Raw genomic sequence first — 26657 nt, 5'->3', positions numbered from 1 at the left:
TGTACTCCGCTTTGGTTTAGCCTTGATCCACATTAGAAAATGGGTGTGCATAGCGATACACTAATGGTCATGGAATAGTTTGGAAAAATGTCAGCAGAGGTGTTGCATAATTCTTTAGAAGTGAGCCACATGTCAATTCAGGACTCACAGGACAGAGTTATTAGTCCATGTAAACATCTTTAGAGAGGGATGAGACCCCTTTACGTGGACATTTTCAAATATACAGTGGCTTGCGAAAGTATTCATACGCCTTAATGTTTTTCACGTTTTATGTTGCTGCCTTATGTTAAACTGCTTTAAATGACTTTTTTCCCACATCAATCTACACTCCATACACCATAATGGTGAAGCAAAAAAAAGGTTTTTAACATCTTTGCAAATGTATTACAAATAAAAAAACTTAAATGATTCCATTGCATAAGTACTCATACCCTTATCTGGGACAGTTTGGGATTTAGCTCAGGAGCATTCAGAGAAAGAAAAGTCTGTAGAGCTCAGAAACAGGTTTGCGTCAAGCCACACATCTGGGGAAGAGTTCAGAAAAAAAATCTGCTGCATTGAAGGTTCACAGAAGCATGTAGTCTCTGTTACCCTTAATGGAAGAAGTTTGAAACAACTGGGATTCTTCTTAGAGCTGGCCTCCTGGACAAACTGAGCAATTGATGGAGAAGGGCTTTGGTTAGAGTGGTGACCAAGAACCTGATGGTCACTCGTTGAGCTCCATGATCGTATATGCAGATGGGAGAAACCTACAGAAGGACAAACATCACTGCAACACTCCACCGATCTGGGCTTTATGGCGGTGTGGCCAAACTCAATCCTCTCCTCAGTGAAGACACATGAAAACACACTTGGAATTTACAAAAGTCTCAAGATTCACACGATTCTCTGGTCTCATGAACCTCAATTCTAAGCATCATGTTTGAAGGAAACCAGTTCTGCTCATCACCTGGAGAATACCATCCCAGAAGTAAAGTGTGTTGTATCAGCCTCATGCTGTGGGGCTGTTTTTCAGCAGCAGGGACTGAGGGACTCATCAGAGTAGAAGAAAAGCTCAATGCACCAAAATATAGAGATCGCCTTAATGAAAACCCAGTCCAGAGCATTCAGAAGCTCAGACTGGGCAGAAGGTTCACCTTCCAACAGGACAATGACCCTAAGCACACAGCAAGAGTGGCTTATGCACAACGCTGTGAATGTCTTTGAGTGGCCCAGCCACAGCCTGGACTTGAACCTAATCAAATATTTCTGGAGAAACCTGAAAATATGCTTCTTCCCCCATCCAACCTGACAGCTTGAGAGGTGAAGAGATGAGGAGACAAATGGCAGATAATTGCCAAATGTTGATGGGCAAAGCTTGTCGCATAAAAAAAACTTGAGGCTGTAAAGGTACTTCAGCTAAATATTTTGTTAAGGGTATGAATACTTATGCAATGTACTTCTTAGATTTTTTTATTTTTAATACATTTGCGAAGTTGTGACAATTCTGTTTTTGGTTTGTCAATATGGTGTATGGAGTGTAGATTCATGTGGGGGAAAAGGTAATTTAAAGCAGTTTAACATAAGGCAGCAACATAATAAAACATCAATAAAAAAAATGAAGGGGTATGAATACATTCGCAAGGCACTGTAAACTAGTATTCGTAGAAGGGTTTTGAGATATTAATTGCCATCCTCCCAAGATTTCAAAAAAGGCTTTAATGGTTGTGATACATGTTCCCATAATCGACTAATTAAGGCTTCATTTTCTTTACACTAGTTGCAACTATAAACGCCCCCCCCCCACCCCACACACACACACACACACACACACAGGAAGGCTAAGTGTTAAGTGTCTTACACTACAAATGTGAGGTGCCGCCAAATGGTAAGTCATATATCTTGAGAAGATCTGTAAACTGATAGGCCATAACATTAAAAACTGCCAACCTGCAAAGAATATGAAACAACAGTAAAGTCAAGAAAGCATGAGAATAAATAAATGACAGCACACCGATGAGAGCCATACTTAGCTTAGTTGTGGAACACCATGGAATATGTTAAATTATGGAATATGTACACAGATACACTCTTAAAAAAAGGTGCCAGGAAGAACCAAAAAGGGGGTTTCGCGGCGATGCCATAGAAGAACCTTTTTTGGTTCCCTGAAGAACCTTTTATTAAATGGTTCCTTGAAGAACCTTTTTTTTCTTAGTGCCATAAAGAACCTTTTTTGGTACTGCAAAGAACCCTTTTCAAAGGTTCTTAGAAGAACCCCTTGCAGTTCTTCATGTCACTTTATTAGGTTCTTTGTGGAACCATTTATGAAAAGGTTCTTCATGGCCCCAATGTATTTAATAGACATACAAAGAAATCCAGGAACAGGAATAAATGCATGTTTATTACTTTTATCATCATCATATCAAAATCATATGAATAGGCAACCAAGATTAATAAATTAGACAAATTGCCCAAAATCAAACTGAAAACAGCATTAAATAAACCAGAAAACAGCAGAAAAAATACAATAAAAACAGTACAATATAAAACAGTACTGATACTTGTAAGATGAACAGCAGCAGCAACAAATATGCAATTTATGATTAATTATAACTACAGGGAATTTAAAAACTTCCTTCACAGAGAAACGCATTTCTTTCAAAAAGAAAGCCTTAAACTGATCCATCTTAAGACTTGAGAATTGTAACGATGAATTGCATCTACAAACAAATACAGTTTTAACATCCAAAAGTGATGGAGAGACTATGATTTTTCATGAACAATGAAAATTATCTACGGTTTAATATAAACGTGTGAGTGTATGTGTTGTGTGTGTGTGTCTGTATGTGTTGTGTGTGTGTCTTTATGTGTGTGTCTGTATGTGTGTGTCTGTATGTGTTGTGTGTGTGTCTGTATGTGTTGTGTGTGTGTGTGTCTGTATGTGTTGTGTGTGTGTGTGTGTCTGTATGTGTTGTGTGTGTGTGTGTGTCTGTATGTGTTGTGTGTGTGTGTGTGTCTGTATGTGTTGTGTGTGTGTCTGTATGTGTTGTGTGTGTGTCTGTATGTGTTGTGTGTGTGTGTGTCTGTATGTGTTGTGTGTGTGTCTGTATGTGTTGTGTGTGTGTCTGTATGTGTTGTGTGTGTGTCTGTATGTGTTGTGTGTGTGTCTGTATGTGTTGTGTGTGTGTCTGTATGTGTTGTGTGTGTGTGTCTGTATGTGTTGTGTGTGTGTCTGTATGTGTTGTGTGTAGGGGTGTAACGATACGCAACTCGCGGTTGAACGATTCATGGGCATTTTCCAAAATGGAAGGGATTATCCGTCCGCTTGTAGTGGGGAGCGATGTCATTTCCTCGTCTTCAGCTGGGATGTTCCTGTGACAATGCAGCACGATCTGTATGCATAAAAAATTGCCTATTTGATATTTAAAAAGGTTTCATACATAGTTTTTATATATTAGCATATTTAAATATAAAATGTATGGTTTATTTACAACAGTTATGCTAACAAAAAAAAAGTGATGGCATTAGAAGAATGGCTGCATTAACCATCTGGCCTAAAAACAAAGTCATAAATTTTCACAATTTGGCATAAAACAAATATTCATTGTTTCTGTCAGAGCAACACAACAAATTAAATTGACAAAAGTATTGAACATGCAAAAATTAAACGAAGAATATAGCTACAAGCAGTGCCACTCAGGAGCTTTAGGAAAACAATGCACAGTGGGGGACATGCATTTATCTCTCTGGCAGCCTGGTTGTTAGGGTTAGCACACAGCAATGAAGGGGTTACTACAGAACAACAGTGTTAAGCCACGGTCACACTAGACTTTAATGCGAATTTCCCTTGGAAGCTACAACGATCATGATATGACGTCATGCTCTGCAGCGTCTTTTAAAAAGGTTAATTTTAACACATGACAAATAATACATCTAAAATGTAAAAACAAATCTACTACACTTTTCTGCAGCGCTGCAGTTTTAAATTTGTTCTTTTAATTCAGCTACGAGGTCATGCTGTGATGTATCGATCTGCCGTTGGACCACGGTGTCACGTGATGTGAATTCGCATGGCAGAGTTCACGCTTTAACTTTGGAATGTAGCAAAATGCAAAACTTTTCGTATGGGCTTGCTTTTCCGATCTGATGCATTTGAATGGAAGTCAATGGAACGAAAAGTGCAGTGTGACCGCCCCTTAAAACAGACAGACACTACAGACACGCACACAAACAGGGACAGTTTCTACTTGTTAATGGACAACAGTATATCTTGGCATGATGAACAAGTTTAGTATAAACTGCATTAATTCCTTAAGAGTTTCAGAGCCTGCAAATTTAAAAAAAGATCCATATTCCATCCAAAAATGGGAAAAAACAAAACATAAATAGCTAATACATTTACTATAATCGCACAATTAAAACATTATTAGTGAAACAAATTCTGCTGATAAGTACACACCATTTCGCTCTACTTCAGTCTCGCATGCATCCAGTGCCAGCTTCAGCATTTGCTTCATTGCGGTGTTTGGAGCCTTCTCCAGAAGTTGGGGAGAGAGTTTTCTTAAATTTGTAATAACACACTTGTCCACGTCAACATTGGTGATGCTGCTCATTTCTTCTAGAAGCTGATGATGAATAAATAAAACAATTTAAAAAAAGAAAAAGAAAAGTGAAGATACAGAATCATAAGCTTTAAAGTAATTTCAGTGTTTTCCCAGAGAATGTGGCGGCACGCCACTGTCCCATAATGAATGGAAAATATTGGAAAAAGGATTTAAACTTCTCTATAACATAAAAGGTATTTCATGTTGTTTTGCACCATTGAATTGGATTGGAAAATTGTGTTACACTAAAATATAGCTTTGTGCTCTTAGGAAATCACAAAAGATTGATTTAAATAAGTATATGGTCTGTTTGTGCTGCATTTCAAAACAAAAGCTCACACAATCAACCTATGATCCAGTATTTTCTGTGTCTCGGTTGTTGTCCACCAAAATAACCTTTGCAAGTGTAGAAAAAAAATATTGCATATTGCAAATATTAATTATTATATTTTACATTTGTTTTACAATATATGGCCATTACTGTCATAAGAATAATAATAGCATTTAGTAATTAATAATAATAGTAATTGTACAAAGTTTTCTTATGGTACATCCCTCCGCAGTCTCACAAAATGCTGTGGGAAACACTGAATTTGTAATGTTTCTGATTCTTTCATAGCATGGTGTTTTATTATCAGGCAAAATATTTTATTGTTTTAAAGAAATTAAGTTTACCCAAAAATGAAAATTTCTTGATTAGGTCATCCAAGTTGTATGTGATGTTCATTCTTTTTGACTACAATTGTTTACCTTGGTCCACCTACATGAAGTGTGATCTTTCAAAGATCAGAGGTTGTAAACTAAGGAAATCATGGACATTGCAGAGCTGGACCAAGCTGAACATTTGATGTAAAAAAATAAATAAAAAATTACTACATTTATTTATCAGCTGTGCTCATGTCAATTATTGAATGTTTTCTTTAAAAAATATATATATATATATTTTCAGCTAAAATGAGTCATATACAACTTGGATGGCCTGGTGGTGCAAGTGTGGGTATCTGCAAGTTGGAGTAATGGCCATGACAAAAAGTAGATGCATGCTAAAAGGTAGGGGCATAGAGAAAGGCCTGGGGTTGGGTAAGGGGTTTTCTGTTGTAGTAAAGCCCCCTTTCGACACACCCATTACTCTGATCTGCAGCTATCACTGTCAATGAGGAAAATTCATTTTGGTGAAGTACTCAAAGCAAGAACTTTGTCTTGCTTTGAACACACTACCCTTTCCACAAACTTAACACTTATCCTAAATTGTTAAACTTCTTAATGCTTGAAAAATTAAAGCGTGTCTGCCTAAAAAACAAACAAAAGTACCATCAATACTTGCAAAGACTGGTCGACGAAGGCAGGGGAACTGACAAAGAACCTCTTTGGTTGAATGGTGAGAAATGTACTCAGCCCTGTATTTTTTTGTTCTTTTAAGCCTCTGCCTTATGTGGTCCAGATTTGGTCTCAGCTTTCTTGACTCCATCTGCATGTATTTAACATGTTGAGCAATGCTGTGCTCATCTTCCCCATCATCAACATTGTCTGAATCCTTGCAGAAAAATAAGTTGATGCAAGTATCAGTACAGTGGCATCTGTATAGATTCGGTGTGCACAGTATTACAAAGCAGGGCTGCACAATATCAATCACTCACAAATACACATATTGCAATATGCATAATTCTGATCTAACTGGTGATTTTAAAAGGGATCATGACCTGCATGTTAAACTTTCATAGTGTTCTCTAAAGTTCACTTATGTTACGTCAAAATTATATTGTTTTTGATCTATGAGAACACTATTTTGATATGCGTGTTGCATCCAAGACAAGTAAACATCCCTTTGCACATTTTCCCACCATTATGCGTAACGGTTTTAAAACCTGTGATGCTGAAAAAGGTCTCGTTACATAGTTAAATATTCAATATTTAACCTGTCTCCGGCAACATGCTTTTGCTGCTGCTCAATTTTTTGAGGCAACTCAGAGCATGTTTCATACTTTTTATCCTGATTGAAGCACATTTGTTTCAATCTATGAGAATAATCAGCCTACACTACGAGTCAAAGGTTTGAGCAGTAAGATTTTCATTTTTTTTAAGAATTTTAAAATATTTTCAAATAGAAGACACACACACACATACACATATATATATATATATATATATATATGTGTGTGTGTGTGTGTGTGTATAAATAAATATTTCAAAACGTTAGTTTTTGCTATATTTTGGATTAAATAAATGCAGGTTTTGTGAGCAGAAGAGAATTCTTCAAAAAAAAGTTTTTTTTTTAAAGTCTTACTGTTCAAAAACGTTTGACTGGTTGTGTATGGTAGCTTATAAATGGAAGTTTAAGATATTTATATTAATATTAATAAAGTGAGTCTGAGATGTTTATTTGACAGTGATTTCACATTTCTTGTTTGTATGAAGGCTAAATAACAAGTGTATTCTAGTCATCTCGTTAACAGGATAATCACCGTTTTATATGTGAATTAGCTTACACATTTGCTAATCATATTGTCATCAGCACTGTCGAAGCTGGTTTCTCTTTGCTAGAGAGGAGCAGATGTTTTTGAAATTGCATACAACACGAGACACTTTTTTAAAGTACAGGTGTTTTGCTTCGAATCTCATGCACCAATGTGCTCTGGGAGGACCAAAGTCTTCAATCAAACGCGGATAGTGAAGAAGATAATGAAGCTTTGGGGTAAAGGAGTCAGGAAAGAGACTTTTGAAAATGGTTAAAAATGAAGTTATTAGCTCAGCTAAAGGACTGATCCAATGTACACTTATTGTGGGTGCCAATATTACTTCTGCAATGTGCCTTAGACAAAGAATAAGCTGCCAGTTCTTGTCACTTTTGCTTATTCTGTTCCCAATGATTAAAGGGATTGTCCGAAGCAATGTCCACTTTTCCACAGCTTTTCCAATTATTTGTCCATCAGAAAGAAGTCTCTCAGATATTGGTCCTGGTTTATGAGACGAGTCATTCTGTCCAAATGGAAAGTGTGCTAAAGCATCGCTGACCTCCTGAACACTCGCAACTTTTTCGTTATGCAAGGATCTTAAAACCAATTTCAAGACATGAGGAACAACTCCCTCCAAAAAATCGTGCATAACATCAGGAGGGAATGCATTGGTCACACTGCCAAGTTTGGCAAGTCACTAAAAACACAAGGACCTGTTACTCCATACAAAGATTTTGTGGTAGGATCTTCTGCCACACACTGGAGATGATAGTTGTGAGTCTCTGGTGTCCGTAGAACACAATCTTCCTCTTTTGTTTAGAGAGAAAGATCTTTATAATGGTACAAGCAATACCTGCAGACCCGTCCGCTACTGAATGAACAGCTAAACCTAAAATACAATCATTTTCACCATTGCTTTACAATAGGATTTGGTAACTTCATTGGAAATTGCTATTAATTTTCCTTGTTAATCACCGTTACAACTTGATTTATGTTGTGTTGTTCACACACACACAACGGAAATAAAACAGTAATGGAATTATAAATAGTTGAGTAATAAAGTAACTTCTAATACTTTTAGCTTTTAAGGTTTACATTTAGAGAAAAATTGCATGCAGGTAGGAGAGAATATTATAAAATATAATACACACTCACAGGCTATTATATACAAGATCTGTATCTTATAACATAAGAACGGGAAATTTGGTTTATGAAAGAATTCCATATTAAAGATCTCGCAGTAGTTTAATGTAACTTCTTTTTTTAAGAAAATAGGTACTGTAGCCTGTGTTTTATACACATTCGGTCGCGATATCGACATAGTAGTAAAGATATGGACATTATAGGTATAAGTTACTCCTTTTGAAGATGTGGGCGGCTCTTAAAAGAGCCTTTGTGGGTTTCTGATAACACGGACGTGTTTATCCTCCGAAGCCGTACAAAGTGCGTCCCTGTCGTTTCAGAGCGTACACGACGTCCATGGCGGTGACGGTCTTTCTCTTGGCGTGCTCGGTGTAGGTAACGGCATCGCGGATCACGTTCTCCAGGAACACCTTCAGCACACCGCGGGTCTCCTCGTAGATCAGACCGGAGATACGCTTGACTCCGCCGCGGCGAGCGAGACGACGGATGGCGGGTTTGGTGATACCCTGGATGTTATCCCGCAGAACCTTCCGGTGCCGCTTAGCGCCTCCTTTCCCGAGTCCTTTACCTCCTTTACCTCTTCCAGACATGTCTGAGATGCTACTTGTAAGCTACTAAGACGAATGTGTGACTCTGAGTTTCACGGGAGGCCTTTTACATTTGCTTACAGGACCTAACTGAAACCCACCTCGCGTCACATGACGTGTGCCCCACCCCCTCTAGTTTGAGCAGGAAAGAATATGGTTTAAAGCCCCAACCTTGATCTAACAATGTCTGTCCTATTAATTAAAATTCGTTATAAAATGTTAATTTGACAAAGATGATTTTTAAAATCATATCTACATAATATTTTACATGAATGCATTTGGCAGACGCTTTGACTTTCATATCAATCAAGATATAAGAACATATACATAGACTATATGATTTTGTGGCTTTTGTTTTAGAAAATCAGATCTTTTTGTAATCTTGACAAAACGCGTATTGTTGGAAAGGTCTGACAGTCAAGTTCTATATTTGGAAACTGTTTTGTAATTGAAGTGATATTGTGACAGAAAAAAAACAATCAATAGAGTTTGGGTACAACACAGTGGATATTTTAGGTATAGTGCCTAAACAAAATCTTACAGGAACCACAATCGTTGTGATATCAACTTCAAATTTGGAACAACTTGGTTAGACATATGGCTTTGATTTCATAGAAATTTTAGAGTTCAACATTTTATAAAACGTTGAACTCTAAAATTTATAAATAATAAACTTTATTAATAAAATTTTCTAAATATTAAACTTCAGTAACTTTTTTGTACTTTAATTTTTTGCAATGCTTTCACTTCAGCAATAATGTGCTGTGTTTTCTTCAAAAAGCCAACTTTAGGTCTGTATCCCACAGCATTCAGGAACTACAAACATGTTGTAACAAGCATTGATAAACTAGTGTTCAGTCTTCAATTCGTTTATACCCCCAAACTACCATTATCCTGTGGTATATAAACATTAAAATGAAAATGAAGTCATGTTTTGGAGATCAAGTTGTATTATCGGTGTCCCAATAAGATTGAAAATAGAAATGAAGGTATTTTCTGATGTCTCTGTACGGCTTTGCCCTTTTCAGGCTTAAACAGAGCATGAGGCATTTATGACGTGATTTTGACAATTTATGAATCATTAATTTAACATGTGAAATTGCACTGAATTATACACTAGAAAGTTTTTTTCCCCCTTTTGTCTCATTTCTTTAGAGAAGTATGCCATTGCGAAACAGTTATTTAGCATCAGCTACTCTTTGCCTCGGTGTGTGTGCCTTTTACTAAAACTCATAAATACTTAATGGATTAAGGCACGGTTACTTTCTACTCGCTATATTCAGCATGAAAGCGGAAATTCTCTCGTCCAGAGTGATTTTGGTGGCTCTTAAAAGAGCCTTTGGGGTTTAATGCGGGTTTGCAGCAGCGGCGGCGGGTTTAAGCGCGCTCTCCACGGATGCGGCGGGCCAGCTGGATGTCTTTGGGCATGATGGTGACTCTCTTGGCGTGGATGGCACACAGGTTGGTGTCCTCAAACAGACCGACCAAATAAGCCTCGCTGGCCTCCTGCAGGGCCATGACAGCGGAGCTCTGGAAGCGCAGGTCCGTCTTGAAGTCCTGAGCGATTTCTCGCACCAGACGCTGGAAGGGCAGCTTGCGGATCAGCAGCTCGGTGGACTTCTGATAGCGACGGATCTCTCGCAGAGCCACGGTGCCGGGCCTGTAGCGATGAGGCTTCTTGACGCCGCCGGTGGCCGGAGCGCTCTTACGGGCGGCTTTGGTAGCGAGCTGCTTCCTCGGGGCTTTGCCGCCGGTGGATTTACGGGCGGTCTGCTTGGTTCTGGCCATCGCTGAAATGCACTTCTTCTTCCGTTCAGGGTACGAAGAAAATGCCACGCTTTCTTACACGCCTGCTTTTAAAGCATCATACGGCCACGAGTTTATGGCGTCAGAAAGGGGCAGAGGCTTGTGATTGGCTGATGTGTGACGTCTGCGCATGACTGTCCCTTTCAAGGATTTATTAGTCTATATTTACGTGCACACACTACAGTAACACTCTTTACAGATTCCCTAATAACTTTCAGTTATTCATTATGAAATACTATTTACTCTCTGGGTTAATCCTTAGCTATTAATTCTTTAAAACTTTATGGTGTGTCGCTATTGATAAAGCAAACTAACAGAAAAGCGCGCTCTTATAGAGAAAGTGGGTGGCTCTTAAAAGAGCCTTTGGAGTTTATTGAAACCGGTTTAATTTATTTGCTCTTGGCGGGTTTCTCGGTCTTCTTGGGCAGCAGCACGGCCTGGATGTTGGGCAGCACGCCGCCCTGAGCGATGGTCACTCGACCCAGGAGTTTGTTCAGCTCCTCGTCGTTGCGCACCGCCAGCTGCAGGTGACGGGGGATGATACGGGTCTTCTTGTTGTCCCGAGCGGCGTTTCCAGCCAACTCCAGGATCTCAGCCGTCAGATACTCGAGCACAGCGGCCAGATAAACCGGAGCACCGGCACCGACGCGCTCGGCGTAGTTACCTTTGCGGAGAAGCCTGTGAACACGACCGACGGGAAACTGCAGCCCTGCTCTGGAGGAGCGAGTCTTAGCCTTCGCTCTGGCCTTACCACCGGTTTTACCTCTTCCACTCATTGTTGAAGATTGTGGTGTGTTTCTTTCTACAGATAGATGCAGAAGTAAGCGCTGCAGCTTCACATTCAGTATTTAAGAGAGCGTGCTCCTCTTCTATTGGTTGGAGTCGATCACAGATGAAAACCAATCACTGCTCGTCCCTCCAAATCCCAAACTCCTCCTCTTTCTGCTTCTCTTTGTTGCAGTCATTCATTGTTCATGTGAGGAAATGTTTATTTTTTTTATAAAATGATAATTTAAACTTCTGGAAAAAAAACTGAATTTGTATAAGGATGAATGTGTTTAGTTGTATTTAGTAAATGCTTTACACACCAATGAAACTGATATATTATATTTTGTTCCGTTTTCACAGTTGAAAATAGTAGATCACTTGACAGATCATAAACAAAATCAAATCTGGAGCTGGTGTTTTCTTCAAAGGCGCACATGCCCTTGTCAAAAAAATCCTATTGTAATTTCCGTTTATCCTTTAGGATCTTACTGGATTCTCAAAATTTTAAAATTTTTCCTATAGGATATTTTATTGATTTGTATGAAAATTGGACATTGTGATTTTTAAATAGAAATTCACTCCTGTAAGATCTTACAGTGCCTTGCAAATGTATTCATACCCCTTCATTTTGTTTTCACGTTTTATGTTGCTGCCTTATGTTAAATTGCTTTAAATTACTTTTTTCCACATCAATCTACACTCCATACACTATAATGGTAAAGCCATTCCATTGCATAAGTACTCATACCCTTATCTGGGACAACTGAAATTTATCTCAGGAGCATTCATATTGCTTGTAGGTGTTACTAGACTTTGAGTGAAGGTAACCTGTGGCAAATTCAATTGAATGGGTATGATTTGGAAAGGCACACACATATTAATAAAAGGTCCAACAGCTGAAAATGCATATCAGAGCAAAAACCAAGCCCTGGGGTCAAAAGAAAAGTCTGTAGAGCTCAGAAACAGGTTTGCGTCAAGCCACATATCTGGGGAAGAGTTCAGAAAAAAAAATCTGCTGCATTGAAGGTTCACAGAAGCATGTAGTCTCTGTTACCCTTAATGGAAGAAGTTTGAAACAACCGGGATTCTTCTTAGAGCTGGCCTCCTGGCCAAACTGAGCAATTGATGGAGAAGGGCTTTGGTTAGAGTGGTGACCAAGAACCTGATGGTCACTCATTGAGCTCCATGATCGTATATGCAGATGGGAGAAACCTACAGAAGGACAAACATCACTGCAACACTCCACCGATCTGGGCTTTATGGCGGTGTGGCCACACTCAATCCTCTCCTCAATGAAGACACATGAAAAAAAGCACCTAAAGGACCCTAAGACTGTGAGAAATAATAGTATCTGGTCTGATGAACCTCAATTCTAAGCGTCATGTTTGAAGGAAAGCAGGTAGTGCTCATCACCTGCAGAGTACCACCCCAAAAGTAAAGTGTGTTGTATCAGCCTCATCTTTTGGGGCTGTTTTTCAGCAGCAGGGACTCTACAGAATAGAAGAAAAGCTCAATGCACCAGAATATACACTGTAAAACCCAACAAGTTAAACTCTAACCGTTTGAGTAAACTGATTGCCTTAAAACCCAGACAAGATAAGCTAACTCAAACCGTTTGAGGAAAATATTGCCTTAAACCATTTAAGTTTTTATAACTAACAGTTATGAGTCCTCTGAACTTGTTTCAGTTGAGTTCACTAAGTAATTAAGTGATTAATTAAGTGCTGATTGAGCATTACTGATGAACACCTGCTGTTAACGAACAGAATCACTGACAGAAAGAGAAACAAACACAACAACAACTAACTGAAATAAACTGAAAAAAAACAAACATTAAATCAAGATTTAAACAACCAACATCACCAGCTCCACCTATTAATAACCAGACTGACTTTATTTCTGTCAGACATCTACAGAAGATCTTATTGACAATAATTAACTAAGGTTTAGATGTTGATTTGTTTCATTTGAAGTAACCATATTAGAGATCAGTGTCTGCTTTAGTTGGGCTCTTGACCCTTGACCTTTGTGTTATTATTTTTCTTTCTTCTTTTTATCTGGCTGTTGTAAGCATGTATTCCTAGAACATATTTATTACGACTCAAAAGCCCAGAGAAAGTTATCAGTAGTTGGTTGATATATATTTATAATGACAATCATCTGTTAGTGAACTGGGGCTCGTTCTTCGTACGTCGCTAACTCAGTTAGCTGGATTTGATTGTTGACGATTTGGCATGATCTTGGATTGTTTGGTTCTTCGACGCTCATCCTGGACTTGCTGTCATAGCAACAGGTGCGCAAGCTTAAACCTGCTCGGGAGCAGGCTTATTTCATGTAAACAGGATTAGATCGCGGCTTTATAAGCGGAGGAGATAGGGAAGTCTGTCGCAGCCATGTCTTGCCCGTTTTTACGAGAGCAACCTGTTGCGGAAGGTGCGAGGATAATTCCCAGAGCTTTTAGAATTAATCGCGTTTTGCGACACAGACAGGATCCATTAGCACAGCGCGATAGTGTACTTTTTGAAAGATATCGTTTTTCACGTGAGGGTGTCATTTACATAATAAACTTGTTAGAACCTCATATTAAAAGTTCTACTCGTCGGAGTCGGGCTTTAACCACAGCACAAACTGTGTGCATCGCGTTGAGATCCTTTGCGAGTGGCACTTTCCTGCACACTATTGGGGATGCGGAGAACTTGGCCAAAAGTGCTGTCTGTCGTGCCATTCGTAAAGTTTACCTGGCGCTAAAGCAGTTTTTAGGTGTTTTTGTAGTCTTTCCAAGCCACTTAAGACCCCAAGTTGTAAAACAGAGCTATTTCGCAATTGCAGGTACATTCTACTTGTTAATGAAGATCGTATGAATATGACCACACTAGTAAATATAAATCGATTGTCCCCCAGGCTTCCCTAATGTGATTGGTGCCATAGACTGCACACACATTCATATCAAGGCCCCAAATGAAGGGGATTTTGTGAACCGAAAGGGGGTTCACAGTATAAATGTGCAGGTGAGTTAAGTATCACTATTCTTAATGTTTTATATTGGTAATATATACAATGTATTCCATAAGTATGCAGTTGATTGACTACAATGTCTTAGATGGTGTGTGACTCTATGTGTCATATCACAAATGTGGAAGCCAAATGGCCGGGATCTGTGCATGACTCAAGAATTTTCAGAGTCACAGTTATGCACATTATTTGAACGTGGTAAGGATATTAATGTCATGCTCACTGTATTACACACACACACACACACTTATTGTGGGCCTAACAGAACTGCATTTTACCATTGTACAGGTGATTACGATGGGATCCTGGTTGGAGACAGGGGCTATGCCTGTAGGCAGTATTTTATGACTCAATTCCCTGACCCCAACCCTGGACCACAAACCAGTTACAATGCAGCTCTAGCCAGGACAAGGGCACGCATTGAAATGACCTTTGGGCAACTAAAGGGAAGACTTCAGTGTCTGAAAAGTCTGAGGGTTGCACCTGACAGGGCATGCGACATTGTCGCATGTGCTGTATTACACAACATTGCCACCATTAGAAAGGAGAGGACCCCTGTGGTGGAAGTGCAGCCTGATGATGACCTCCAGCCAGTGCACTTGGATCAACCTAGTGGCAGAGCTGCACGGGACAGGATTGTGGAACACCATTTTTTAGAATAATTTAATAAAAATTAAGACAAAAAAAAAAAAAAAACCAGAGAAGGCAAATATGGATTCAATGACTTTTATTAGTTGTTCTTTGAGAAAAAAAAAAATTAGGGTCATCTTTTGCCTGCAAAGAGATATTGTTATGCAAGGTCAACAGTAGTGCTCTGAAATGTGAAATGTTTTAGTACTTACTCTGAAGTTCCTTTTGCAGCAACTCTATTTCTAGAGCAATTTTCTTCATTAGCTCTTGGAGCTCCATTTCTCCCCTCAGTTTTTGTTTTTTTAAATGCAAATATTCAACCTTATGCTGTAGGCTACGTTTATAGAGGGAACGGATGTCACCCTGTGCCATTTGCAGAGAAAATAAATTAGACTCAACGCATACAAAAAAACAATGCAACGCTGTCCACCTCTGTATCAGTTCTCTGTGCAGACTCCCTCTCTGCAGGCCTCTGTGCAGACTCCTGCAACTCATATTGCGGTCAAAAATATAAAGGACATTAGTTGATAAGTTTATAGGGTATATTATATAGTGCATTTTTATGTGTAGTTATGCACTTACAGGTACTTCCTCCAAAGGACACTCATCCGAGAGGGTCTCTTCACTGTCCTGTGCAATGAAAATAAATGGTATGACAAAGTGATACGGTGTCTCCACTATTGATATTGATTTCACTATTGAGAAAAACAAAAAAAAAAGGACAAGTCCACTTACTGCACATGCTTCAGCCACCACTTGCATGGGAACAGGTAAAAGTGTGGGCGTGTTATATAAAACTGCACAGAAATAAATTAGTCCCCCCCATTTACTCAAAGTAGGTTTAACTGCCTTCCTTTCATGTCAATGCAATTCAGCACTACTCAAGATTTACCAGTTGAAGGGTGTAGCTGACATTTGGATTACACCAAATGCAAGGTAGCTACCAATTATTTTACAGTAGCCTATACAAAGTGAATTAAAAACCTCTTTACCAGTAATGAAGGTGCTGCTGCTACTGCTTCCTGGCTGTGGGTCTAAGGAAGAGCTGCTCCCAGGGATGCCCTGAACATTGGGTCGGTTCACATTTAACTCAAGGGCCAGCTCTTCTGCCGGGGTGTGACGTGGGGGTGCAGGACCACCGCCTGTTTTTTTTTGCTCTGCCTTTTTCCTAGTTGCTGATATAAACAAGCACATCATTTCACAGTCGTTTAAAACAAAAACAAACAAAAAAAAGACTAAGAACAACATATGTAGTTAATTATTACCATTTTGTAGAATATTCTTGTATTTCACCTTTACTTGTTCCCAATTTCTAGTGGGTCCTGTGGAGGCTCTAATATGAAAGATTAAAGTATGAAATTGTTTAATGTACATATACTGTCATAACTGATTGAAAACCTCTAACACAATCACTACTTACGCATTTAATTTGTCTGCAACTTTTTGCCAGCCCTCTCTCCTGGCTTTTGCAGCCTTTGAGGTGTTCCCTGTCGTTTTTATTAAATTTTGGAACTCCCCATAGCCCTCCATCAAGAGTTCTTGTTCTGCCGCAGAGAAAAAGTGGGCGCGCTCTTTGGCCATTGTGGGCAACCAATAACAGCGTTGCTGATCAGTGTTTCTACTATCGATACATATCCCCTTTTAAACCAGCGCATGAACGCGCAGTTATCTCAGATAACTCAATCCAGCGATACTAATCATCAACAACAGGTGTGTTCGAAGAACCCAATTAGCCGGATCATGATTAGCACGATGAAATCATCTCGGATGTCTCATTTGATCTCGGATGTTTTAAGCAACGTACGAAGAACGAGCCCCTGATCTCATTGAGAGTAAACAGATATTCATTGTGTGTCTAATCTCTGATTAAATGGATGTTGTATTGATTATAGTAAAAGTGATTCTAAGAACCAATAATTCTGGGACTGTCAGTAAATATAAACTTTATAATCGATTTGTCTAGGAAAAAACGTTTAACAAACAGTAGCAATTCGTCTCACAGTGTTTTTCTGGATTGTGCTATAACTCTCAAGACTTTTTGCATAAGATGTTTTTAAATTCTATCATAGATTGTCAATTATCTTGTATAGTAATATTACTACCACAAATATGAAAATCAAGTACAAATCAATCATACTGTCTTGATTCAAACTGAGATCAGTGATTTAATTGATGATGATCATCCACAGTTTATCAAATTTGTTTAATAAATTCCCTTTGCTTTTCTTGTCATTACAAACATGCATCACAAACACAGTTATAACAGTCAAAGACACACTACTATACGAGTGAAGGGCCAAGAGCCCAACTAAAGCAAACACTGATCACCAAAATGGTGAGGTCAAACAAAACATTTGAAATAAAATATAAACCTCTGTTAATTTGTAGATATATGACAGAAATGAAGTCAAACTGGTTAGTAATAAGTGGAGCTGGTGATGCTGTTTGTGGAGTTGTTTAATCATCCTCTGTTGTTTTATTTCAGTTGATTTCATTTAAGGCTGTGACTGAAGACTGTTCCTTCAGTGATTGTGTTTGTTAACAGCAGCTGTTCATCAGTGCTGAATTCACTCATATGTTCTCAATCACTCTGTCTAGTGGACTATATAGTGAACTAATGTAGGGACTAGTGAATGAGGGTTTAGGAGGTGGTTTCAGACACAGTCTACGAGTGTCCACTCTGAGGCTACTTTCTCGAGAATAAAGGTTAGATCTATTACAGTTATTCACCGTATATAGTAAGGAAACTTACTGTTAATCATTTACTGTGGCATTTTTAAAGTCTTTTACCGTTAAAATCACGATCATTTTTTACTCGAGATCCTTAAAGAAACCTCTCCTGCCTCGTTCTTGTCAGACATCGAGGAAAAAATAATAATTGCAACATGGTAAATAATGATAGCCTAATAATAATGATAGATGATGACTTTAACTTTAGGTAGCTAGAGAGGCTATCTCCCAAATGACATCATAATGGTATTAGTGATAATCAATAACTTACCTTCATAGTCATGAACACATTTTAAACACTTATAATATTTGCCTTCTCAACTCTATGGCTGTGCAGTAAAATTCACTTTATAGATATACTTTTGTATGCATTGGGCGATGCAAGTGCTACATACTGTATGTGTGTACTGTGTGTGTGTGTGTGTGTGTGTGTGTGTGTGTGTGTGAAAAGTGAGGTAAACCTGACAAAATCTCCAAAAACCTCCCTTTGGGGACGTCCTCATTTGTAAAACGGGTTTAAAAATAAACTAAACAAAGTTGTTTAGTTTATTTAGTTTCAAATTTATTTTGAAATTGTAAAACTGCACAAAGTCTCCTGTGAGGGCTAAGTTTAGGTGTAGGGAAATAGCACACACAGTTTGTTCAGTATAAAAACCATTACACCTATGGAGAGTCCCCATTTAGATAGCCAAGAAAACAATGTGTGTGTGTGTGTGTGTGTGTGTGTGTGTGTGTGTGTCATCAATCAATTATCAGTGCCTTAGAAATTGTTTGGCACTAATGCTGTGCTGCACAAATCACCTCCCATGTTGTTTACAATGTTACTGCAGGCTTTGCAACATACAATGAACAATGTCTACATCAGGGTGAATTTAAGCAAACTGCAAGTACTATTTGTTAGTAAAACAAATACAGCGGAAAAGTGCACCTTTAGAATAATACTAATTTAAAAAAAAATCCTATAGGTTTAAAATCCCATTAAAATGGAAAAAAAGGACATCTGCGCATCTGGTAAGCGCTTCCGTAGCCTGATGGCAAAAACTGAGAGACTTAGGAGGAGCTTCTTCCCCCAGGCCATCAGGCTCCTAAACTCTAACTCTGTGTCATAATATCACTTGACTCCATGTAAATATCACCATATCAATAAGCTATTCATAATTTTTCTCTACCTCATATTGCTGCTATTTAAATACCCTGGACAACTTTTTGCACATTCTTTTGTACATTCCTCTTTATTACTATTTAAGTCAACAACATACTGACCTGTACTGACCTGCACATTTATATTTTTTTATCTTTTATTTTATTTTATTCATCTTATTTTTTTTCTACTTTTCTTTTTCTTAATATTTGTCCACTTTATAATTGCACTTTCCTTGGAGTGGACCTGACCTACATTTCACTGCTGGTTATACCCTGTATAATTGTGTATGTGACAAATAAAAATAAAATCTTGAAAGGACTATTTCTATCGGAATCCTATAGGAATGGTTCCAAAATACGATAGAAATTCCAATTAGAATCCTGTACAATTTTCCTATTGGAATCCTTTAAGATTTTTTGACAAGGGCCAGAATGAGAGCATATTTATTTTTGCCGTACATGGCGTTTTCATTAGGCTGTTTAACATTTTCTTTGAACTGAAGTGATTTACAAAATAAAGAGAAACATAATCAGACGGTAATGGTATTTAAGAGCAGAAGTGAAATTGGTAGAACAGAGACAAATATAGTGTCTAATCGTCATGCTCTCCTTTCTCTAAATCATTTCAATGGGTTTATTAAGGGGTTCAAAAGTTACACTGTATGATATTTGAGACTCATTTGTTTTCTTGTATGAAACAAACAACAAAAAGAGCAAAATTTAAACAAAGGAAACATTCATATCAGCTGATGTTGTTCAAACACAGAGCGGTGGGTGGGGCTATCTATTCACCACCTGTGATTGGCCCTCGTTCCGCTCGTGATACTTCGAGCTGTCCAATCACGTTCGAGTTTATGGGTGTGGTCTATGGAAACACGCAATCAGAAGACTCCGTAAAATCTCCTTGAAAATTAGCATAGGCGAGTCAATAAATGCGTCTGTGCGGCTCATTATAATCATCGATTCGTCTGTATCATCTTAATCATGCCTGAACCAGCAAAGTCCGCTCCTAAGAAGGGCTCGAAGAAGGCCGTCACTAAGACCGCCGCTAAAGGAGGAAAGAAGCGCAGAAAGTCCAGGAAGGAGAGCTACGCTATCTACGTGTATAAAGTGCTGAAGCAGGTTCATCCTGACACCGGGATCTCTTCTAAGGCGATGGGGATCATGAACTCTTTCGTCAACGACATCTTCGAGCGCATCGCCGGTGAATCGTCTCGTCTCGCTCACTACAACAAGCGCTCCACCATCACATCGAGAGAGATCCAGACCGCCGTGCGTCTGCTGCTGCCCGGAGAGCTGGCCAAACACGCCGTGTCTGAGGGCACCAAGGCCGTCACCAAGTACACCAGCTCCAAGTAGAGCTCCGCTCCGACACACAAAGGCTCTTTTAAGAGCCACCCATCTCATCACTGTAAGAGCATTTGTAACTTTCACCTGTCCTAGTAGTGCAACATTAGTATTTACATTAAACAATATTTCAAGATTACAATTCAAAAGACTTATTATTTTTGCTCCTTGTTCTGGCGGTGAACCATAGTGTTGGCTTTCTGAAAATAGTTAACGTTACAGTCTGGCTGACAACTGAATTAAATCAGTCTGCAGAAGTTTTAATCATAGTATAGGTACAATCTGTAAATGGTAATTAGATTTTAGTGCAAACAACACATGGAAATAATTTCTGCTCATTTCCTTGTAATTCTTAAAAATAATTAAAAAAATATGTATGTGTGTATATATATATATATATATATATATATATATATATATATATATATAATATTCAGTTTTTAAGTCAGATGATATATGAATGTCCATCCCAGCACTTGAAATGGTCCAGAAATTGCCCTATTAACTTAATTTCCAAACATCTCTTCTCAAGTTTTTTTTTATTAAGCATTTAAGTATTAAATTGAAGTATTTAACTTTGCTTGTTATTTTTGCTTAAGTAAATACTTTAAGTATTTTTATTCACAATTTAAAAATGTAACACTTCTACTGTAAATTGAGAAAATACCAACGTTTCCAATGGCAACGCTGTACCACAGTGGAATTGCAGTAATGTATTTCTTTTTTGGGACTTTTTTTTTTATAGTGTATAAATGCAATAAAAAAATGCAATCATATGATTGCTTTTATTTATTTGAAACGTTTATTTCAGTATAGTTGTATTTATATATTTCTTCTTTTCAGAAAATGAATACAGCAATATTTAATATTTTACGAAAAGGCCAATAGGAAGAGTGCAGAGTTAGGCTCTTCCATGTGATAAGACTGAGGATGAGTATTTAGACATATACATAAGTATATACTATATATACTATACTATATAACATACTATTTTGGTAGTATATGTTTGGTACATCTATATATATATATATATATTAACAGTTGAAATGTTGTGTTTTGAGTTGGGTATTAACAGTGCTATGAAATAATATGTATGATTTAGTGCTGTATAAATAAAACTGAATTGAATTAACCATAAATGCAGATCTGCTTGATTGTGATTTTATTTTTTATTGATTGTCAACAAAATGGGGCCATTCAAAACCTTTATAAAGTCCTCCTTCCTCTGTGAACTATCTTCTAATGTCTGACACAACACATGCACCATAGGCCCAGCGGACAACTTGTCTGTATGCTGTCATTATTGATTGTGTTATACCAATGGCATCAACATGTGTTACTTATAGGTAGTCATGACCTAAATAGAGTTAACTTGTAATTGAGATTCAAAATTATTCAGACTGTTTTAATATTAAAATCTTTAACAATGTTTTCTATTACTGGTAAGTATCAATACTAGCATTGCTATTAGCTTACGTGTGTATATCTGTAAGCTAACACTGATCTCTCACCAAACACCTGCCCTGTTCTCCTCACATTAACTCAGTTTGTCTTCTCTGACCGTTGTTCTGTCTAATCCTGGCCTGTCCTGCTCTCTTGGCTGCATAGCAGGCTCATCATTTTATCTGTGGTCCATCATACGAGTGTAAATACACATTTAACATTTCCTCAGCGTCCGAACTGTCTGCGATCCATTGTTTTCCTGTGGTTTAAATGGACCGCTCTCCCTTTTGATGCGTCACTTCCGGTTTTGGCACGTTTCAGATGCGGAAGTAAAATTATCTCACAAAAATGACTCCAGAAGCCTTAATAGCATATTTTAAAGTAAATTTTAAAGAAAATCTAGTTCCTACAGTATTTTTCTATACATTGACTCACTGGAGTCTCTAACCTGCAATATGCCCTTTAAGCCAATGTCATATTGATGTCAAATACTGACATTTAGTCATCAAGTATGGCGACCAAAACCCAACGTCTCCTAGACGTCATATTGGTAACGTCCACACAACGTCAATTATAGCATCTTTAGACGTTGATCTTTTGTTAGTTTTAGGTTGTGGCATTAACTAACCAAAATCCAGAGTCAGCGTCTCAAGCCAATGTCATATTCATGCCAGTTACTGACATTCAGTATGGCAACCAAAAACCAACGTCTTGTAGACGTCATGATGGTAACGTACACTCAACGTCAATCTCTAACATCATTAGACATTGAACTTTGGTTAATTGTAGGTTGTGGCATTAACTAACCAAAATCCAATGTTGAGCCAACGTCTTAACCCCACGTCATATTGATGTCAAATACTGACATTTAGTCATGAGGTAAAACAAGAGAACTGTACATTTAATACTGTTTTTACAGTATTTTTCTGTTATTTTAAATTATTAGCAAAATTCTGTAGAATAACTTCTATAAATTAACAACTGTTATTTTAAGTAGCTATTATATTATTAATCACAAATTATAGTAGTTCTCATTTTTTAACAGGCAAATGGTTGTATTATTTATACGTTTTTTTTTTTTTTGTCTTAAATTGCATATAAATTAATAGAAATTCACACAAATAATCTGTAATGTGTAGCTCATTAAAGGTGTATGTCCATACTGTTTAGCATTTATCTTTGTAATTTTAAAGTACATCATATCAGTTTTATGTTTAGGTGTTTTTACATTTAAACTCTGCAATTCTGAACACAAATATAGCTGACTTATTTCATTACATCAAAATATGCATAGTCTGTTTTTTAAAGCTGCACTACTCTCCAGGTTGAAACTTTCATGCCTCTGCCCACACACCAGCTGATCCAAATTGCTTTGCAATGGAAATTGCGAACAGAGAAAAGTATGCATAATCTTTAAAAGCTCAAACTCTCCAAAAAAACCACAAAAAAAAAAAAAACACCATTGACTTCACAAACACGTCATACAGCCATCGTAAAGTATTGGTATGTTATCTGATCAGAGTATGCATTGGTTATTTGTGTGAGAGAAACCCTACTGAGAAATTTGAAATGAGAAAAAACAGAGCATAGAGAAAAGTGTCTGAGAGGACTGGAATGCATATTCCATGCAATGTGTAGAAAACATACATTCAAATATGGAAAATTTAGAATCCTCAATTTGTCAAATTGTCTGCGTTATGGAAACACCTTGCTGTGAGGTGACTGCATACAGAAATGTAATATATGTGCATATACGAAATACCCATATATCCAATACATGTTTTATATATGCCCTATTCATATGAATCCAATTAGAAAATGGGACAATTTCATATATTGACATAAGTCTACCTCATACAAAAATATATGTTTATGTATGTATAATACATTTATTGCCATATATGGAATGTATATAATTATTAATATATGTGAGATATGTGTCTTTTTAAATTATATTATATACAAATTAGACATAGGTATAGCAAATTATTTACATATATGTGACGTCTTTTAATATATGTCTTTTAATATATGACAATCTTTTAATTATTTAATATATGGTTTTATATAGCTATCTGATCTTTTAATATGTGATCTTTGATCTTTAAAATTATCTTTTAATACAGGTTGCATGGATCTACAAAGTTGCAGTGCATTGCACATGTCATGCCTTAAGCCTAAAATGTTAAATGGTGCAATAAGCTACAAAAAGTAACATCTATTTTAAACAATCTTTATTTAAATAGAAAAAAAAAAAAAAATCTTATCGAGCTGCACAATCAAAAAGAAAAAAAAAACAATTATATATATAACTGATCAAAACACTGAACAGGCATAAGAAACAGAACATCAACCAATCGTAGTGGTTCAGCTAAATGTCTAGAGTTTAGTATTCCCACAGCTTGGGTAGTTTTTGGTTTATTGCCATCCCCAAGAGGCCCACGGTGAAGAAACTTCTGGATCACTGCATCTGTAAGAAATTAGTAAAAGTTAGGTTTTTTATAATATAATTACAATAAATTGATTTACTGGGCCCAGAATAACGTTTACACTTACATGTATCATATTAAAAATTTAATTGTCTGAACCCTATGTATTTCAGGAAGTGCTCAACATTTAAAAGCAATTTTTAACTTTGGTAGTGTTAGTGTTTGGGTGGTACAGTAAAATAAACTTGGTTTTAGTCAATATGGTGTTAAAATATATACATTTAATCTGCTCAAGTCTTGCAATCCAACACTGTACCAACGTTTAATTTTCCTTTTAAGTTAGAACTGTATGTCTTAAAGTGTTTAGCATATAAGATGACAAATACACTACTCACAAAAAGTTAGGGATATCTGACTTTCAGCTGAAATTTATGAAAAGTGTAAAAAAGTTCATGCTACAGTGATATAATATAAAAGTAGGGCATTTAAGAAGAAGCATGCAGTTGTAATTTCTTTATCTAAAACTATTTATTGAAACAAAAGCTAACAACAGGGGTGGGTATACCACAACAAAAAATGTGGCATGAGGCATGGCATCCTACTCTTCTTGAAGGGCTGCCCTCAGGTCACTGAAGTTCTGGGGTGCAGGGTTACGACCCTCTACTCGACGACTCAGCTGATCCTATAGGTTTTCTATGGGATTCAGGTCTGGAGAAAGTGCAGGCCACTCCATTTGAGGTACCCCAGCCTCCAGCAGCCGTTCCCTGATGATGTGACCTCGATGAGCTGGGGCATTGATGAAATCAGGCCTGTGTTGCTCATGCAGAGGTACAGTGACTGGATTAATGATGTTATTCAGGTAGTATTGGCTTGTCACAGTATTCACAAGGTGTAGCCCAGTTCTGTATTGACTAAACACACCTACCCAGACTGTAATGGCCAGAAAGACGTGCATGGTCCAGGGAGCATTTGAGCTGGATAAGGAACCAGTGTTGTTCTCTGATGAGACTCCCATTGAGCAGAAATGATGGCCACCAATGCTGTTGGAGACATCAAGGAGAATGCAATGCATCAGCCACTGTTGTCAACAGATGAGCCTTTGAAGGTGGTGGTGTTAGGGTTAGTGCGGACCACTTTCTCCAGACCTGAATCCCATTGAAAACCTATGGGATCACCTGAGTTGTTGTGCAGAGGGTCGAACCTCAGTGACCTGAGGGCAGCCCTTCAAGAAGAGTGGGATGCCATGCCTCAGCAGACAATAAGTCAACTTGTGAACAGCATGAGACATTGTTGTCAAACTGTAATTGATGCTCAAGGACACATGACAAGTTATTGAGACATTGATATTTTTGTTGTGGTATAGCCACCACCGCTTGTTTGAAATGAAGAAATTACCACTGCTTAAATGCCCTAGTTTCATGATTTCATGAGTTCACACTTACATATATTTAGCACGAGTTATGCAGTGCGTATTTGGCGAGTATGGTAATAAGTAGTTGGCGTGCTGTCCTGGGGAAGGGCTCTGAGCTCGGGAATGGCCCGAACCCAGAGTATCCCCCATAGTATGGTGAGAACTTAGTGATATTGGTGGAGGGATGCTGATAGACCGTCAAATGAGTGGAGGTATGTCAGCCCGATCTCACGGCAATTCGTACATATTTTACGAGGTGGCTAATTCGTACGAATTCGTACAACCTCACTCGTACAAATTCATATTATTTTTGCTTAATCATACATATTTTACGAGTTGCCAATTTGTATGAATTTGTACGAATGACCAACACCTAACCCCGCCCCTAAACCTACCCGTCATCGTACGAGTGAGGTCATATGAATTCGTACGAATTAGCCACCTCGTAAAATACGTACGAATTGCCGTGAGATAGCGTTGGGTATTTTGTCAACTGTATTTATATCCGTGAGTTGATTGACTTGATTGCATGCCACTTGTGTTTAATTAGGCTAAGTATCTGACGTGCTCCTCCCAAACTTTGTTAATAAAACATCATTTAATTTCACTGTAGCGTGAACTTTTTACATTTTCCATAAATAACTTTTTGTGAGTAGTGTATATTGAGTATTAAAACACAGTTGGTAAAGATTATTTAAAAGACTGTAGAATACTAATTATCTATGCAATAATTATAAGTTATAAGTAGTTGTAAAATATCCCCATACCATTTGATCTGAGCTCCACCTTCTTAAGGACAAGGCAGAACAACAACAAACCACAGCCTTCAGCCTCCATTTCTATTTTCTGAGAATTTCTGGACTTGTCTTTCTGGACTCGTTACCTTTTCAAGGGACACAAACAGGAAAAGCACAATTATCAGCAAAGATTTGAACAAAATTGACTACCATAGGTTAACCATATTTTCAAAACCCCAAAGTCACATCTATTAGTTTAATTAATTTTCAAATGTTGCATTGCTTATCCAGTGAAAACAACGAGCTTACAGTATCTCTATAAAGATTATGCTAACCAGTAGTAAATGGTTCAAATTAACTTGCAAAACACATGAATGCAGCTGTAATCAACATAAACACTGACAGGGAATATTTGAAACAGATCTGTATATAGGG

At 37.7% G+C, this 26657-nt stretch overlaps 4 protein-coding genes across 4 annotated transcripts; 1 reads left to right on the top strand and 3 right to left on the bottom strand.

Annotated features, from left to right (window-relative positions):
• Nucleotides 1-6949: 6949 nt before the first annotated feature.
• On the bottom strand, nt 6950-8803 carry LOC306868017 (histone H4). Its single transcript, XM_079413987.1, has one exon. It carries the CDS (start codon nt 8767-8769, stop codon nt 8458-8460), a length of 312 nt encoding a protein of 103 aa, XP_079270113.1. The 5' UTR covers nt 8770-8803; the 3' UTR covers nt 6950-8457.
• A 1340-nt stretch (nt 8804-10143) lies between these two features.
• LOC306868012 (histone H3.2) lies at nt 10144-10554 on the bottom strand (the record flags this gene model as incomplete). Its single annotated transcript, XM_079413983.1, has 1 exon — nt 10144-10554. One exon carries the CDS (start codon nt 10552-10554, stop codon nt 10144-10146), a length of 411 nt encoding a protein of 136 aa, XP_079270109.1.
• Nucleotides 10555-10961: 407 nt separating this feature from the next.
• On the bottom strand, nt 10962-11348 carry LOC306868013 (histone H2A-like; the record flags this gene model as incomplete). The annotated part of the gene is made up of 1 exon (XM_079413984.1): nt 10962-11348. One exon carries the CDS (start codon nt 11346-11348, stop codon nt 10962-10964), a length of 387 nt encoding a protein of 128 aa, XP_079270110.1.
• An 8491-nt stretch (nt 11349-19839) lies between these two features.
• LOC306868015 (histone H2B-like) lies at nt 19840-20257 on the top strand (the record flags this gene model as incomplete). Its single annotated transcript, XM_079413985.1, has 1 exon — nt 19840-20257. One exon carries the CDS (start codon nt 19840-19842, stop codon nt 20212-20214), a length of 375 nt encoding a protein of 124 aa, XP_079270111.1. The 3' UTR covers nt 20215-20257.
• Nucleotides 20258-26657: the final 6400 nt, after the last annotated feature.

The sequence above is a fragment of the Barbus barbus genome (genome assembly GCF_936440315.1).
Source record: "Barbus barbus genome assembly, chromosome: 50".
Lineage (NCBI taxonomy): Eukaryota > Metazoa > Chordata > Actinopteri > Cypriniformes > Cyprinidae > Barbus > Barbus barbus.
The sequence above is the reverse complement of the archived record's forward strand: the minus strand, read 5'-3'. Positions and strand labels throughout refer to the sequence as shown.

Bases quoted from the DNA above. Each gene is read 5' to 3' on its own strand.
- LOC306868017 (XM_079413987.1), bottom strand. From the start codon at position 8,769: ATGTCTGGAAGAGGTAAAGGAGGTAAAGGACTCGGGAAAGGAGGCGCT.